Source organism: Stegodyphus dumicola, chromosome 5 (assembly GCF_044657685.1).
Source record: "Stegodyphus dumicola isolate Sdum_Otavi_A_Nest chromosome 5, ASM4465768v1".
In the NCBI taxonomy this organism is placed as follows: domain Eukaryota; kingdom Metazoa; phylum Arthropoda; class Arachnida; order Araneae; family Eresidae; genus Stegodyphus; species Stegodyphus dumicola.
Genome location: NC_140772.1, coordinates 102,160,524 through 102,176,391, shown reverse-complemented (window position 1 = coordinate 102,176,391; position 15,868 = coordinate 102,160,524). Strand labels below are relative to the sequence as shown.

The 15,868-nt window shown below is 34.8% G+C and overlaps 1 protein-coding gene across 7 annotated transcripts in view; it reads left to right on the top strand.

Annotated features, from left to right (window-relative positions):
- Nucleotides 1–15,868, top strand: part of LOC118190745 (ankyrin repeat domain-containing protein 63-like) — a 142,124-nt gene that overhangs the window by 116,397 nt on the left and 9,859 nt on the right. For all 7 annotated transcript variants that reach the window (XM_035361516.2, XM_035361515.2, XM_035361518.2 and 4 more), the window contains one exon: nt 12,791–12,853. In XM_035361516.2, the coding sequence (XP_035217407.1) occupies nt 12,791–12,853 (63 nt within the window). The remainder of the gene's footprint in view (nt 1–12,790; nt 12,854–15,868) is intronic.

Below are 15,868 nucleotides of genomic sequence, written 5' to 3'. Positions count from 1 at the left end.
ATCCGGCTTATTAATTTTTGCAGACTGTTAGAGCAATTTTATAAAAGTAAGCTTGAACTTTCGATTATATCAAAAAGAATTTCCGATTCTTGGGATGGCAAAGGATCTACAAAGCGAAAGCATGTTTCTATGTCCATCAAACAAAAAAAATGGATAAAGGCATATCTTTCGTTTCTCTAACCGAATCCGAAGATTGTATTCCGAAATCTGTTTATCAATTTCATGCTGCTCTGCGGGGGAGGAACGTCGCGGAGCGCAATGAACTGGAAGTTGATCTGTTAGCATTATCCTTATCTTCAGGGCTGAAGTTTTTATTTTATTTGGCTTATAACTCCTTACTAAATGTAGTATTTTCATTTCGATGTACTCCGTTTTTGATATGATTTAAATCAAATTCCTAGTCATTATAAATATCACGAATACACATCAAATAGTTTTCTGGTTGCAATTTCCACTATGCGTAATGTATGCTTTACGCATGCCCGCGTTGAAAGAAATGTTTAATAAAGTAAACAAATAAATATTAAGCTTTTTTTTTTGTAAATTTTGATACCCTTTAGATCATAATTGCTCTTTATTTCATCAATTATGGTTTCATATTTTTAATTTTATAATTTCTGCATGCCATCTTACCAGATTTAAACAGATGATCTATAATTCGGAAAAACTGATAATCCAGAATCGCTGAATTCCCGACGAGTCCGGATTAAAGACTTTTGACTGTACAAAGTCCGAGATCCAGACTCGTCGGAACTGCGACGATTCCAGATTTGGGAGTTTTCTGGATATAAGATCATCAGTTTAAATCTAGTAAGATAGCATGTAGAAATTATAAAGTAAAAAATATTAAATCGTGGTGTATAAAGTAATGAAGCATTTATGATTTAAAAGTATCAAAGTTTACAAAAAAAAAAAAAAAAAAAAAAGCTTAATATTTATTTCTTTATTTTAGTAAACATTTGTTTCAATATAAGTTGTTTAAGTTGCTTCGTTTTTTATGCGAACTCTTTCTATTGAATTCTGTAGACAAACATAATTTCTTGTTCAGTCATCAAGTTCCATTGTTCAAGGTCCTGTAATTGCTGTGTCAAGAATTCAGACTAACTGTTCAATCAAATTTTTTCGTTTCCAATTGCCTTTCTGTCACTTTCTTAACTATCGCTAGCGGTATTTTCTGGATCTAGCACCGCAGTACAGATTTCGCCATCCATTAACTGATTGATGATTGGGGCATTGTCATTTCAATGTAAAACTTCTCTTATATCATTTTCATTCATTACCACTTCTCCACGTTTCTTTACAAAATCCATTAATTGCAAACCAAAAACACTCGACTGCTACAAAACCACTCTGAACCTTTGAAACTCTCAAATTCTCAGCTATCATCATCATCCTTACCTTGAAATATGGTAGCTGGCTATAAATTATGCCAAGCATTTTTTAAAGCATCTGGAAACACATCCTCCCATGATCTTGCAATGCTCCATACAGCAGATTATATGCTAAAATATTTTTAAAATTCTTAGTCTTACCATTATTCAAGAAATTTAACATGAATTTTAAAAATCATACTTTATATTTGCATTTCAGCGTGCATACTATTCAGATATCCATAGGCTGAAATGATGGACGTACAATTTGGAGGAAGGAATAATAGGGATACATTATCTTTCACTAAAACTAAGTGAAATATGAGCCAAACAGTTGTCTACAACCAGGACAATTTTTGCGTCATCAGATAAACCAACCGAATTCAAATGTTGCCGAGTCTCGGTTATGAAATGATTTTTAAACCAATCATTCATTAATTCTTGTGTCATCCATGTTCTTTATTTGCACAATATATAACGGAGAAAATATTTACTTCTTTATATGCTCGAGGCCGGTATTTTTCCCAACTACGAAAGGTTTACACTTGTGCATTCCTGCAGCATTTGCACATGTTAAAATTGTTAGTCTTGCTTTGGAATATTTGAACCCAAGTTGAAGCCTTTTCTGTAGAGGCTGCCAAGGTATTTCTCTGTACATATTGCCAGAAAAGACCGGCTTCATCAGTGTTGTAAATTTGCTCTGGAGATAACAGTGCACTATTAATGAGTTCAATGAATTCTTCTGCAAATAGTTCAGCAGCTTCAGTATTAGCTGAAGCTTTTCACCTGAAATTTGTAATTGCCTTATACCATGGCGATTTTTAAATTTGGTTATTCAGCCTGTCAAATATGTGCACTCATTTTTTAAGCTCATTTCTTCATGAAATATTTTAGCTTGAGTTATTAGCATTGGACTCGCCAATCGTACGTCCCCCCTGCAACACTGTCTAGCTCATTCAGTCATCACTTAGTCATGGTCGTCGCTTTTAGCATAATAAATAATTTTTCTATTATTCATTGCGATTGGGCCGCGGAATCCACAAAAGTTCCTTTTTCTGTTTTCTTATATCATGTACATTTTCTTATGTCATATTGTTTTCTCATCAACATTGATTTTATAATGCCATACTCCTCACATAATTTTGAGACCGATATACCTTTATCCATTTTTTGCAGCAATTCCACTTTTTGTTTAAATGGTCAATGAAACATGCTTTCACTTTGTAGATCCTGTTGCAATTCCAGAATTAGAAACTCTTTTCATCGTAATCAAAAGTTCAAACTTTAATTTTCATCAAATTCTGTAATAATAATTGCCTGCAAAAATTAATAAGCTGGATCGAACAGCGTAATAAGCTATATTAGCTGAAATTCCTTGGAATCAGTAAAGTATAATTTTAGCTTAGCCTAGCAGCGTCCGCTATACATTACTGCTAAATTTTGTCTTGCTTCCAACCCACACTGAGACTCTTAAGCGTGAACTGTATTAGTTATTTATTATACTTACGTCTATTTCTTACACATGCTTGACTCCTAAATTAATTCCTATGTACCCTTAAGACTTATCGAGGGCCAGTGCTAGGTATCTTACCACCTGATGCAATCTCTACGGGTCCTAAATTCTGCTACCAAGCACTTCCCTAAGTTCTAAATTTTTGCCGCCCCTAAGTGTTGGGTCTCTGTGCTTTCCCTATATTCTAAAGATTTTTATCATCCCTTAATTTTGTTATTCGGTGCTTTCCTAAATTCTGCCACCCGGTGCGGCCATATGTGCTATGGCACTGGTTCTGGGTTTATGTGAATTACAAACCAGTTATTCTTAATTCAGATAGAACTAAATGTGAACTTTTGGTTTACAAGTATCATTAATAAAATCTACTTTTAACATATGGAAAGAAACTTTTGTTAAATATTTCCTCGTCAACATTTCTTATCGCACTTAACTTAAGCCTGTAATCATCACGAAGCACAATGTGAACATAAAAGGTTACTATCCACTTCGTTTTCAATTACTAATATAAAAAACTTGTTTAGGCATCACTGCATGAGTTGTCATGTGTTGATAAACGTGCAGTGATGAAGGCAAAATATTTTTATGGATTTTGTATTAAATTTTCTATTTTTTAATAGAGTTTTTAATTAAAATTGTTTTATATCCCCGTACAATGCGGTAGGGTACGAACTGCGCCAAATTTGATCGAAAATCCCCGTCTCCCTCTTTTCTAATCCACAAACTGCGCGAAGTTTCCTGTCCCCCATTTCTTTCCAAGAAGATTGGCTGCTACAAAAAGTAGTTTATCGCCATTAATGGGACATTCTATTGAGACTGCAAGCCTTTATTTTCGTTTATCAATATTGTAAAAATTGTGCATGTAAAACAAATATTAATTTAAAGTCTGGCGTGTGTTAAAAGATAAATTTCTTTTACACTCCTTTTAAAGTTTTATGATGCTTAAAGGAATGATGAGCCAGATCTTTTTTATTCTCTGTAAGAATTAAAAACTTTCCAAGTTGTAGATTTTAGTCGCTGATATATATATATATATATATATATATATATATATATCAGATATATATATATATATATATATCAGATATATATATATATATATATATATATCAGTTTTGAATAGTAAAATTGATAGATTAATGACATACACAAAACTGATACATAATCAACGTATCAAATATCGGATTTGTAGCTCACCTTAAATAAGTTTCTTGTCTAGATAATTATTAACAAATCTTCTTAGATAGCAAAATGGTTTTAACTTTCAAATTTACCATTTTAGGTAAACAGTTCTAATTTAATTATGAAAATTATCTTTATTAAATCTAAAAATTGGACATCTTAAGTTGTCCTAAATTCACACTAATATTACTGCAATATATTCCCGTATTAAGCTTTCCATTTTTAATCATTGAAGTTATTTTAAGGTTATTTAACTTTGTTACAAATTCCATATTTTAATACTAGAAACGTTTAAATATTTATTCTTTTTTCCACCTGATGTACTTTGGCATACATTTAATTTCTAATACGAATTTAATTAATAAATTAATAATTATGAGAGTCAGCAGAATTTTCATAATTAACAAAAAAATTTTTTAAAAATAATAATAATAAAACTCCCTTATATTCATATCCTGGGATTTTCAGTTCCCTTTTAATCCATTCTTTTTTCACATATTGTTGCACTGTACTCAAGTTTTCAGGTATGTAGAATTTATATACTTTGTATTGTATTTATGCTAATTTATATTTAAATGATAATTTTTACAAATTCTTGCATCACAACTCTAGTTAACAGAAGATGTTTTTAACACCTTGGCAAAGCTTAATCTTCAGCATGTAGCTTATTTTCCAACCTAGTTTTAGGCTGAATTATTTGTAAAATTAATTACTTGAAATTATTTGTTAACAAAGATGGTCGCTAAATCACGTTAATAATATTTCTAACTGTTGTAATTTATAATGCTACGAGTTCATGTGATTTATAATTTTTCAGTAGTATCGAAATTAATAGCAGATACTGATAATTATATACATTTAGATTACAATGGTTTAGATTGCCATTGCCTACTTCACTTATGCTTTTATGCTACATTCCTAATATTTCATAATGGCATACAGGTAAGTTTAACTCATAAGATCTTGTGAAAAAGTCACTAAACATTGGTAGTTCGACACAAGTTTCTAGTACCAATGATCCCCTAGCTCTTTTTATTTATTTATTTATTTTTTTACTTATTTACTGTATAAAAATGTAGCGTAAAATTTTCAGTTCATGAAGAAAAATACTTTTTTAATTTATTCTTTAAAAATATTGCAAAAATTTTCACCTTAGCATATCTTTTTACAAATCCCTCTAATAAGAAAAAAATAAGAAAAGAGATCAACTCAGTTTCGGTGATTGATACTTCGGTGCAAATTATATGTAACATTTTTCCAAAAGCATAGAGTTTATATGGATATCAATAAATTAAGGATTATTTCTCCATCTAATTTTCTTAACATGTTTATTCCAGAATTTTCTTTTCACACTGTAGCGCTTAACTTTATGTATTTTCTATAATCATTCAATTTCTCTAGCCATGGCAACTTTGCATACCTTCTGACAAGTAGTTATATTTTTAACCACTGTATTTTATTTTCTGTTGACTATTAGTGCATTATTCACTTGTTTCACAAGTGCAACTTTTATTTTATACGCAAATCTACTTAAAACAGCATTAAAACTTCAGTTATGCGGAGCTCCTGATCGATTGCTTGTTTTAGATTGAATGAAATTAAGCTTAATGTTACTGTTAATTAGCTTGTTATTAATTTAATTGTATGTTTCTAACTAATTATATGTTCAGATATTTCCAAGTATATTACACAAACTTTTGCATACTAATTTTTAGTTTTTGGTTAAAAAAATAAGCTTTTATTTATTGAGAGGCCTGATTGATTATATTAATTTGCAGTACTGTTTATCTAATTCTTTTCTTCTGGATAAATTTTAGAAAAACTTCTTACCATAATAATTTATTTACAATCTATACGTCAGTGATCCAAACGCATAGTAATGTTGTTATAATAGATTTCATGCTAAGCTTTTTTTTTAATTTAACTATTAATTTCTGCAAACATTTACATGATTGCTTTAATTAACGAAAATTATTTCTAGCACACTTTAACACACTTTGATATGGAATAATTTTTTGCACTCTAATTAATTTTCCAGTCTAGTTCAGACATCTTAACTATTATTGATGTAATTTATTAAAAATATAATTTGTATGCTTTATAATTATTTAATTTATGATATTATTATCATAAATGAAAGATGTTTGTAATGATAATATGTATGTTTACCAATAACTTTTATTTTCTTTGTTAGCTCTCGCATTTATTACTGTTATTCAAGTAATTAGCCTGCTTGTTAGACATTTTTTACTTGTTCTTGTGATATGTAATTCTATTTATTTATTTTTATTTTCCTCTTGGCTACAATTGGCTTCGAAAAGTTAAATTGTAACCCTGTAGGCAGCAGGGGGGAAGAAGTTTTGATTGGCGCAGTTGGACTATAGCTCGACCCGGGGGGGGGATTTTCATTAGCGCAGTTGGAGTACACGCTGCAATGCAGCATGAGACTTATTTTGAGAGAAAGCTACGACAGAAAAGTAAAAATACAGCAGCATGTGGCATTTAACATTTAATAAATAGATATTCCTTAAATTATATTTAAATTGAATAAATGCAATTGTGTGTTAGCTGTAACTGTAATTCTACCCTTTTGCTTTCCATAAACCTGGAGAAAATAGAAATTTACCAGAATGGTCCCATGCACGATTAAAAAGCTGGTGAAAAACATCTCAGTTCAGTTGTTTTAGTGAGCTGTAGTTGTTTATTTAGCTGCTGTAATTTTGAGATAGGATTAGCTTTCTCTGTGCTTTGAATTGGGTTATATTTAACGGTTTAGTAGTTTAAAATGTATCTGCAATGTGATATTGTACGAATATCTGTGAGGAAAAATTTCAGCATTTGATTTTATTTCTTGTAATGAGAATAAATTTTATTAACTTTTCATCAGATTCGTGCATTTAATCTATTACGAACTCGTATGCACACAACACTTTTTGGTCAGAAATGGGATTGAATGCCAATCTCTAGAGAGACGAAAGAACAATTGAGACAGCTCATCACTGCTTTTGCTGCATTCCAAGGAAAGATGGAAGCTGCCTAAGCATCATTTAAAGAAGACATGAGATTCTGTTAAACCAGAGATGAAAGCTTGTCAAGAAAAGATTGAAGCAAGACAAGAAGTGATGAAAAGAGAAATAACTTGTAGAGACATTAGGTTAATTGGAAAAGCCTGAGAGATGAAAAATGAGCAAACGCCTTCCCCGGGAATCGAACCACGGACCTCTGGAATACGTGACCAGCGTGCAGACCACTACATCAAGAAGGCAGAAGAAATACCTTATAACTTGTATAATAGAGAATAATTTTGAGGCTATGGAAAGCAGAATAGACACGGTTGCAAATAAAGATGGAAAATTGAAGAAAAAGTTTCTTCTGTCAAAGAACAAATCGTACAGTAAATTGATGACAAGGCTTCTGCAGTTTCCAAAGAAGTTGATACTTTAAAGAAATTTGCAGCAACGGCAAGGAGCAATTCAGATGGTTTTAATTTTTACCCATGCCTGCTCGTCCTTCACTAAAGCTATCCACGTATGATGGGAAAACCTCCTGGCAAGTATATAAGACAATTTTCTATAGTGACGGAAGCGAATGGATGGGATTCCCAAGCTAAGGCCTCTCATCTCGCCTCTTCTCTGAGAGCAGACGCTGCAGATATTCTGCAGACTGTTTCCGAAAACCAGAGATTAGACTTCGAAGCTCTATCCGGAGTGTTGGAGCTGCGCTTCGGGGAAAAATGTTTGATAGACTACAGCAGGCTTTAATTAAAATCGTGTCAACTGAAGCCCACGAAAACACTCCAGGAGCTCCCCACGGATGTTGAAAGCTATCTCACATCGCGTTTTCAGCGGGCCCAGCAGAAACAAGGAAAATCCTGTCCCTGCAATACTTCTCGAAGGCATCCGGGATCCTGAAATACAGAAAGTTCTGCGAATGGTGGATGTCAAGGACTAGAAAGGCGCTCTAGTGTAGGCCATAGAATTTGAGGCAGCCACTCGTAGAGACCGCCACACAATCAGAGCTGTTCTAGTCCAAAAGCCAGAGGATCGAATGATTGCTTGTCTAGACGATTTAACCAAATAACTGAATGCCTTGAGAAGGAATATTGGTGGCAAGAAACCGTCCGTAAAGTGCTGGAACTGAGGTGCTGAAGGGCACATACGAAAAAACTACAGAACACCCCACCACACAGATGATAAGACCGCTCCTAGGGAGAAGCAGGGAAACTAATTGGTGGCTTTCGCAAAGCTGAATTTGCCAGATAATGAAAAGTCCCAGTTTAAAGCGCTTCAGATTTCTGCCCTGAGTGGCGGCATAGGACATATTAATAGAGTTCTCTGCAATATGACGACAGATATAGGAGCCAACGTTACCATCATCCGAAAAGATTTGCCTTAACATATGGAAGGTAAACTTATCTGAATGCCAACCTGCGTCCGTCCAGGCTGTGTCCTGTGAGAAAATCAACATCTACAGAAAAGTAAACTTAAGCATCACGTTTAAAAGTGCCATCTACCATCACACAGCATATGAGACAAATAATAGAGATCCTATTATACTGGGATTGAATTTTCTATGGAAATACAATTTATCCTTGGACTTTAAAAATAACGAACTGCATTTCGTCTCTGAGGACATAGCCCTATTCGGAATTAATGATGAAGGAGTTGAATCTGTCCACAAAATCATAGTACGAGATACTATCAGCTAAAACAGAATTTTTACTTCCTGGATCCATAGCCGAAAACAGAAATTTCCGCTGTGGCATCATAGAATATCCCAAGAACTGTAACAACCTAAAAGGAGTGCTAGTAGCCTCAGCACTCGTTGACCTATCAATGAGTATGGTGAGAGTTGCCAATGTAGCTGACAAGGCGTGAGTTATTAAGAAAGATGAAGTGATTGCAGCATGTACTGTAGTGTTAAAAGAAACAGCAACATCCCAAAATTCATGTCTTCAGAGAGCATTACATTGGAGTTATTACAGAATGCGCAATTAAACAATGAAGAGAGCAATGGTGCCAAACGTGTCATCCAAGATCAAGACGTTTTCTCCCGGTCGACCTCTGACGTGAGTCAAACCAGTTTGACGTGACATAGAATCGATACCGGTGATCATCAAACAACATTCAAGACGTCTACCGATTGCTAAATAGGAAGAGGTAGGAAAACTTCCATAGGATATGGAAGAAGGCGATGCCATCGAGCTTTCATCAAGTCCACGGGCATTTCCTATTGTCCTCGTCAGGAATAAAGACGGTTCAACCAAATTTTGCATTAACTTTCGCCGGTTGAACGAGGTTACGAAGAAAGACAGCTACCCTCTTTCTAGAATTGACGACATTCTTGGCACTCTTTCTGTAAGCATGTGGTTTTCGACCTTTGATCTAAGGTGTGGATATTGTCAAGTAGAGATACATTCTTGATGACCGAGAAAAGACAACATTCACTACGCAGTAAGGACTTTGGCAGTTCAAGGTGATGGCGTTTGGACTCTGTAATGCACCAGCAACATTCGAACGCCTCATGGATACTGTTTTGAAAGATCTTTCCTACGAAGCCTGTCTGATATATCTGAATGACATCATTATCGTCGGAAAGAGTTTTGAAAAACATCTAGAAAAATCTTAGAAAGGTGCTTCAGAAACTGAAAGAAGCCAATTTTAAGTCGAGTCCCGCTAAATGCAAATTATTTAGACAGGAAGTGACTTACTTTGGACGTCATCTTCGCTGAAGGTGTGTGCATGGATCCTGAAAAAGTGTCAGCCGTTAAAGACTGGAAACGTCCCAAAAATGTCCATCAACTGAGAAGTTTCCTAGGGCTTTGCACCTATTATAGGAGATTAGTGAAGGGCCTTTCTTCCATCTCAAGAGCCCTTCACAAGCTGACAGAGAGCAAGCAAAAGTTCTTGTGGGCAAAAGAATATGAGGATGCACTTAACAACCTGAAAGAAGCTTTAACATTTGCTTCAATCTTGACGCTCAGCTCGACAGACCATGTATTCTCTACACGGACACGAACAGTGAAAGTGCCGGTGCTGTTTTGTCCCAAGAAATAAACTGCCAAGAACGTCTAGTGGCTTACTGGAGCAAGTGCCTGTCTAAACCGGGCAGGAATTACTGTGTCACCAGGAAAAGAGTTGCTCGCCATAATCAAAGCCGTAGAACATTTCCATCATTATCTATACGGCAGAAAATTCCTGCTCCGCACAGATCATGCATCATTGGCCTGGCTTTTAAATTTCAAGAATCCTGGCCATCAAATAGTCAGGTGGATACAGAGACTCTTGGAATATGACGTCACTATCCGTCATCGAAAGGGATCATCACACGGAAACGCCGATGCCTTATCTAGAAGATCTTGTCCAGAAAGCTGCCAATATTGTTCCAGGGTCGAAGCGAAATACGAGCTACTGCGCCTGGTCGCACGAGAAATTACAACATCAACATCGGCTGATCGAGACCCATGGAGTGACAAAGAAGTCAGGAAAGACCAGCTGGAAGATGGCGACATTAAATCCATAATTGATTTAATAGAGTCTTCAATCAGAAAACCTACTTGGCAGGACATTTCAATCTACAGTCCTACAAAAAAAAAAAAACAATATTGGTGACTCTGGGACAGATTCCGTATTCAAAACGGTGTCTTGTAGCGGAAATTCGAATCGGATGAATGAAAGACTCTCTGATGGTAACTGCTACTTCCAAAATTCCGGTGTCCTTAAAGAACTGTGTAGCAGTCCTACAGGATGTCATTTCGAAATAATGAAGACCTTGCGGAAAGTTCGTGAGTGCTTCTACTGGAATGATGCAAATGATGACGTGCAATAGTGGTGCCGATCTTGCGATGCCTTTGTGGGTCGGGAAGGATTGAAGAAACACACCCGAGGCAAGCTGCAACCTTACAATGTAGGAGCACCTTTTTGAGTGTGTGGGACCTCTGCCACAAACTGCTGATGGCGACAAATACAGCCTCGTTGTTCGCCAAGTGGCCTGAAGCATATACTATTGCTGATCAAGAGCCTGTCACAGTAGCAGAGATAATGATACAGATTTCCGGGTTCGGAGTGCCTCTTCAGTCCATTCCGATTAGGGAAGAAATTTTACCTCTGCTGTAATCAAAGACTCTACAAGCTACTCGGCATTGACAAAACCCAAACGACGCTTTTAGATCCCCAGTTGGACGGCATGGTAGAGAGGTTTAATCGAACCATCCTTAATAACCTCTCATTGGTAGTTTCCAAAAACCAACAGAACTGAGACAAGAAGTTACCACTGTTTTACTGGCTTACGGCAGTGCTGTTCAAGAGACTACTGGCTATTCCCCATCTCAGATGCTCCTCGCTCGTGACCTTCATCTGCCTTGTGTTCTCTTGTTTGGTCGCTTTCTGGATGCGCCTTCATCGCCTCAGAAATACATTTAAGATATACAGGCTCGATTTGAAGTGATGCACAATTTTGCACAAGAGCGAGTCAACTCGCCGACGGAGAAGATGCAGACCCGATACGATACGAGAGCTACTGGACATCTATTCAACGAAGGAAACAAGGTGTGGTTGTGGAATCCGACTCAACGGAAATGACTCTGTCCAAAATACATTTACCTTGGGATGGTCCGTACACAGTCCTTAATTCCACAGTTACTTAATTTATATTTAAATTGAACAAATGCGATTGTGTGCTAGCTGTAACTGTAATTCTACAATTTTGTTTTCCATAAACCTGGAGAAAATAGAAATTTACCAGAATGGTCTCGTGCACTATTAAAAAGCTGGAGAAAAACATCTCAGTTCAGTTGTTTTAGTGAGCTTGTAGTTGTTTACTTAGCTGCTGTAATTTTGAGATCGGATTAGCTTTCTCTGTGCTTTGAATTGAGTTCTATTTAACGTTTTAGTAGTTTAAAATGTATCTACTGTGTGATATTGTACGAATATCTGTGAGGAAAAATTTCAGCATTTTGTTTTATTTCTTGTAATAAGAATAAACTTTATGAACTTTTCATCAGACATGCATTCAATCTATTATGAACCCGTACACACACAACATGGTGTAAATTTTGGGACGCACACCAAACTTGTTTAGGCGTCGCTGCATAAGTCATTATTCAAGTTCTCATGCGTTGATAAACATGTTGTGATGAAAGCAAAATATAATAAATAATGATTCAACAGGTTAGCATCAGGGATATAAAATATTAGTAGCTGTAAAATCAACATTGTTTCTATGTACTAGAATGTTTCAGTTTGAGATTTATGCCAAGCAGATAGTGTAAATGGAGCCAAATTATTGATCACAAAAATTTATGTTTTATTGTTTCTTCAAGAACGAGGTATTTTATTTAGTGCCAAAGTAAAGTTAAGAATCGTGATTCTCCAGATGTTTTATTATGGAAGGGAAAAAATTAAATGCACATGCGCAAAGCATTTAAAAAAAATCGTAAAAGTTTTTGTTTGCTTTGAGATCCGGATTTCAGATCATCCCGGAAATGAGACATCCGGATCTCGAATTTTGTGCTGTGTATATTTTATTTTCTCACTGTATCCATAAAAAATTATTTCAGAATGGTTTTCTTTCGACTGAAGTAAAACTTTATATTAAATTTTTGAGAAATGAGTCATTCGTGTGGGCTTACTATATTACTTCAGGTTTCTGTAAAATTTTTGATTCATGTCTATGTGTGACTTTTTGAAAAATAAAATTTGCAGGAAGATATTTTTTTTTTATTTTCCAGGTGCTGATCCTTTAATTACCACTTACAATGGAATATTACCTCATGATATGGCTTTTAATGAAGGTAAGTGTCAACATTGCTAAGGCAAGTACAGGGTGTCTGAATCAAACGTACCTACTTTAAACAGTCGATTAAAAACGAAGTTTGAGTGCTATGAGTGCCACATGTGGGAACTGAATTTCTAGAGTTTAGAGACAATATTTTTTTTTTTTCGCGTCTGACTGGTATCGGTCTGACGCACCTGCGCTTTTGCTGAGCCGACAAACGGAAAAATGGCGTCACCGCAAGAGAAGACACAAATTGTTCTCTGGTATGCAGAACACAAATCCGTAGAAAAGTGGCAAAGAATGTTTCAAGCAGTTTATAAAAGAAGTCCACTCCAGAGCATAAAAAAGTAGCACAAAACGTTTTTCGAAACGGGAAGTTTACGGAAAAGATCCGGAGGTGATCGTCGTTCACATTCTGATTCACGTGTGGAAAATGATTGACAAGCTCTCGTTTGGAGCCCTCATCAATCAATCAGGCAGGCAGCTTCTGAGTTATCTGTTCCACGATCAACTGTTCATAATGTGCTGCACCGAAAACTGAGGGTGCGCGCATATATAGGTACATTTGATTCAGACAACCTATATATGCAAGAGAAATGGAATATTTTGGTGAAAGTTTGAAATTTTACCTTTTTTACACAGGGTTCGTAGCGGTCCTTACAAGTGCTTATAAGTCCTTATATTTGAAAATAAAATATAAAAGCCCTCATAGGTGCTTATTTTTTCTCTAAAGCACTTACTTTTTGTTTTTAGTGCTTTTTTTTTTAACGAACGTACATTTTTTCTCCGTACCAAAGCCGAAACTAAATAAACAACTTTACTTACTTATATGGAACGTCAGATGGTGAATCATAATCCTAGAAATAGCTTTCCGCCCCTTCCTCTGCATTAACATAACGTGCATGTCGCTCTATTGGTCAAAGAATTCCGAAAGCGGTAGAAAATTCCGGTACATTCCGTATTCTTTTGCTCCCACCCAATACTACACACGTTTGAATTTCTATCAAGATTTTAATAATTTACATTCTCGTTCCGCGTAGTGAGTTCATATTCGCGTTTATTATGGTCGGTATGCTTATATTATACGTATGAATATTTATAATATTGCTGAAGTATGGATAAACTTCAAAAATGGGTGTGTTTTAACACAAATTAGTTTTCAAAGGAATAATATTCGGAATGGCATAAATAAGGTGAAAGTAATCGAATAGTCAAAATAATATTTTTTTCCCCCAATGCATTATACAATACGGAAGTTGGGGGTTCTCCCCTTTCTCCGCAAAATCTCGAATATTGAAACCGTTACAGTTCTCAGCAAAGCAAGCAACGGACTTTTTTTTTTTTTTTTTTTTTTTTTTTTTGTCTTCACTTTCCCATCTGGATTGACTAGTACTAAAAGTTCTGCGGTGTACCAACCCAAGCGAAGAATGATTCTATTCCGGAAATTTAACGCAGCCTGTTCAAAATTAGAATGACAAGCACCCCAGATTGGTAAATCTCTTTATTAATCAATATGAGTACGGCAGGGATATCGCGCAGAGCGCGACGTGTCCTGCTCAATGATAAATATGCCACATGGGCGCATGACGGTGAAAACCGTACGCATATAAGCAAAATGTACACTGCTAGGACAACGGCTTGAATTTGGCCAATGACAGTCCAGATGAGGGTTTCATTAACTCCGTCCACATGAGTGACGTCATATTTTTGACGTTTGTTTACATTCTACTGTTCAGAGTTACGAAGTGCGTTTTTTGAATGTACATTTAGTTTTTCGGAATAAAAGTGTATATATATGCGTATATATTTGTATATAACCGATTTAATGTTTGTTTCGGAATATTAAGGATTATTCTACTGTTCCAATACAAAATTAGGTCTAGTCAGATAGAAGTTACTGATGGCTGGAAGATGCATGTAAAGTGTGGTTTACAAATTATTCTGCATATTGATAATCAGAAACTTTTAAGTGATAATGACTTAAATCATCTACTATATAAAATGTACCTGCGGTAATTAAACCAAGTGAAGTTAATGTTAAGTTAGTGAATCCAAGTGCTATTTTGTGTCAGTAATTAATGCAGTAAATATTTTGAATCAAAATGCCACCAGTAACTATTGCAATGAATTGACATAGTGTGTGTCAAGAAATCCTTAAAATACATTTCACATATATCTATCTGAATATTTACAACATTAATTGTGCTTTGATTAAGAAATCAATATGCTTTCTTAGAAATAAACTTCATTTCATTATTAGAATGTAAAGAGTATAAAAGATAAAAAAGTGTGTCCACTCTAATGAACATATTGGAATGTAATTTAGCTGTGAAACTACTGAAGTTAAATGATGAACATATTATTTAATAAGAACTGAATATATTTAAGATATGCTACCAGCTCTGATATTTCAAGACTGTTGGATATGCTTATCTATGAAGATTAAATCACTATTAACTGACAAATTATGGTTCTGGTAAAGCATATATCAGATTTGGAATCGTAGAAAGGAAGTTCATTGTTTTTCTGAAATGTAAAGAAAATAATACTGAATAACTGTAAGTGCTTAGTGTAATAGACCTACTAAAATCTAATTTAGTTATAAAACTGCAAATGCTAAATAATGCTGAACATAATTTAACAAGAACTGAATTTAGAAAGATATGTTATGCTATTTCAAGAGTATCGAAAATGCCTAACAATGAGGTATCATTACGTGTTCTAAGGTGTAATGTTGAATTGATACCAATAAGTATACTTTTATTTCCTGGAAACGTACCTTCAAGTGAATTGTGTGAATGTGTGTTTACAGTTCTTTACATCTAGTTAAATACAGTGAAACTTACATAAGCCAAAACTGAATGGATTAAAAAAAAATAACTTAAAGTTGTATTTCAAATTTTACATTTTGTCATATTAAAGACTGATTACCTGGGTTTCCACTGATGGTTGGACTTGATAAAATATGTCTTGAACAGGCAAAATTTTTTTTTTCTTCTGAGAAAAAGCATTTAATATTGATTTTCTTACA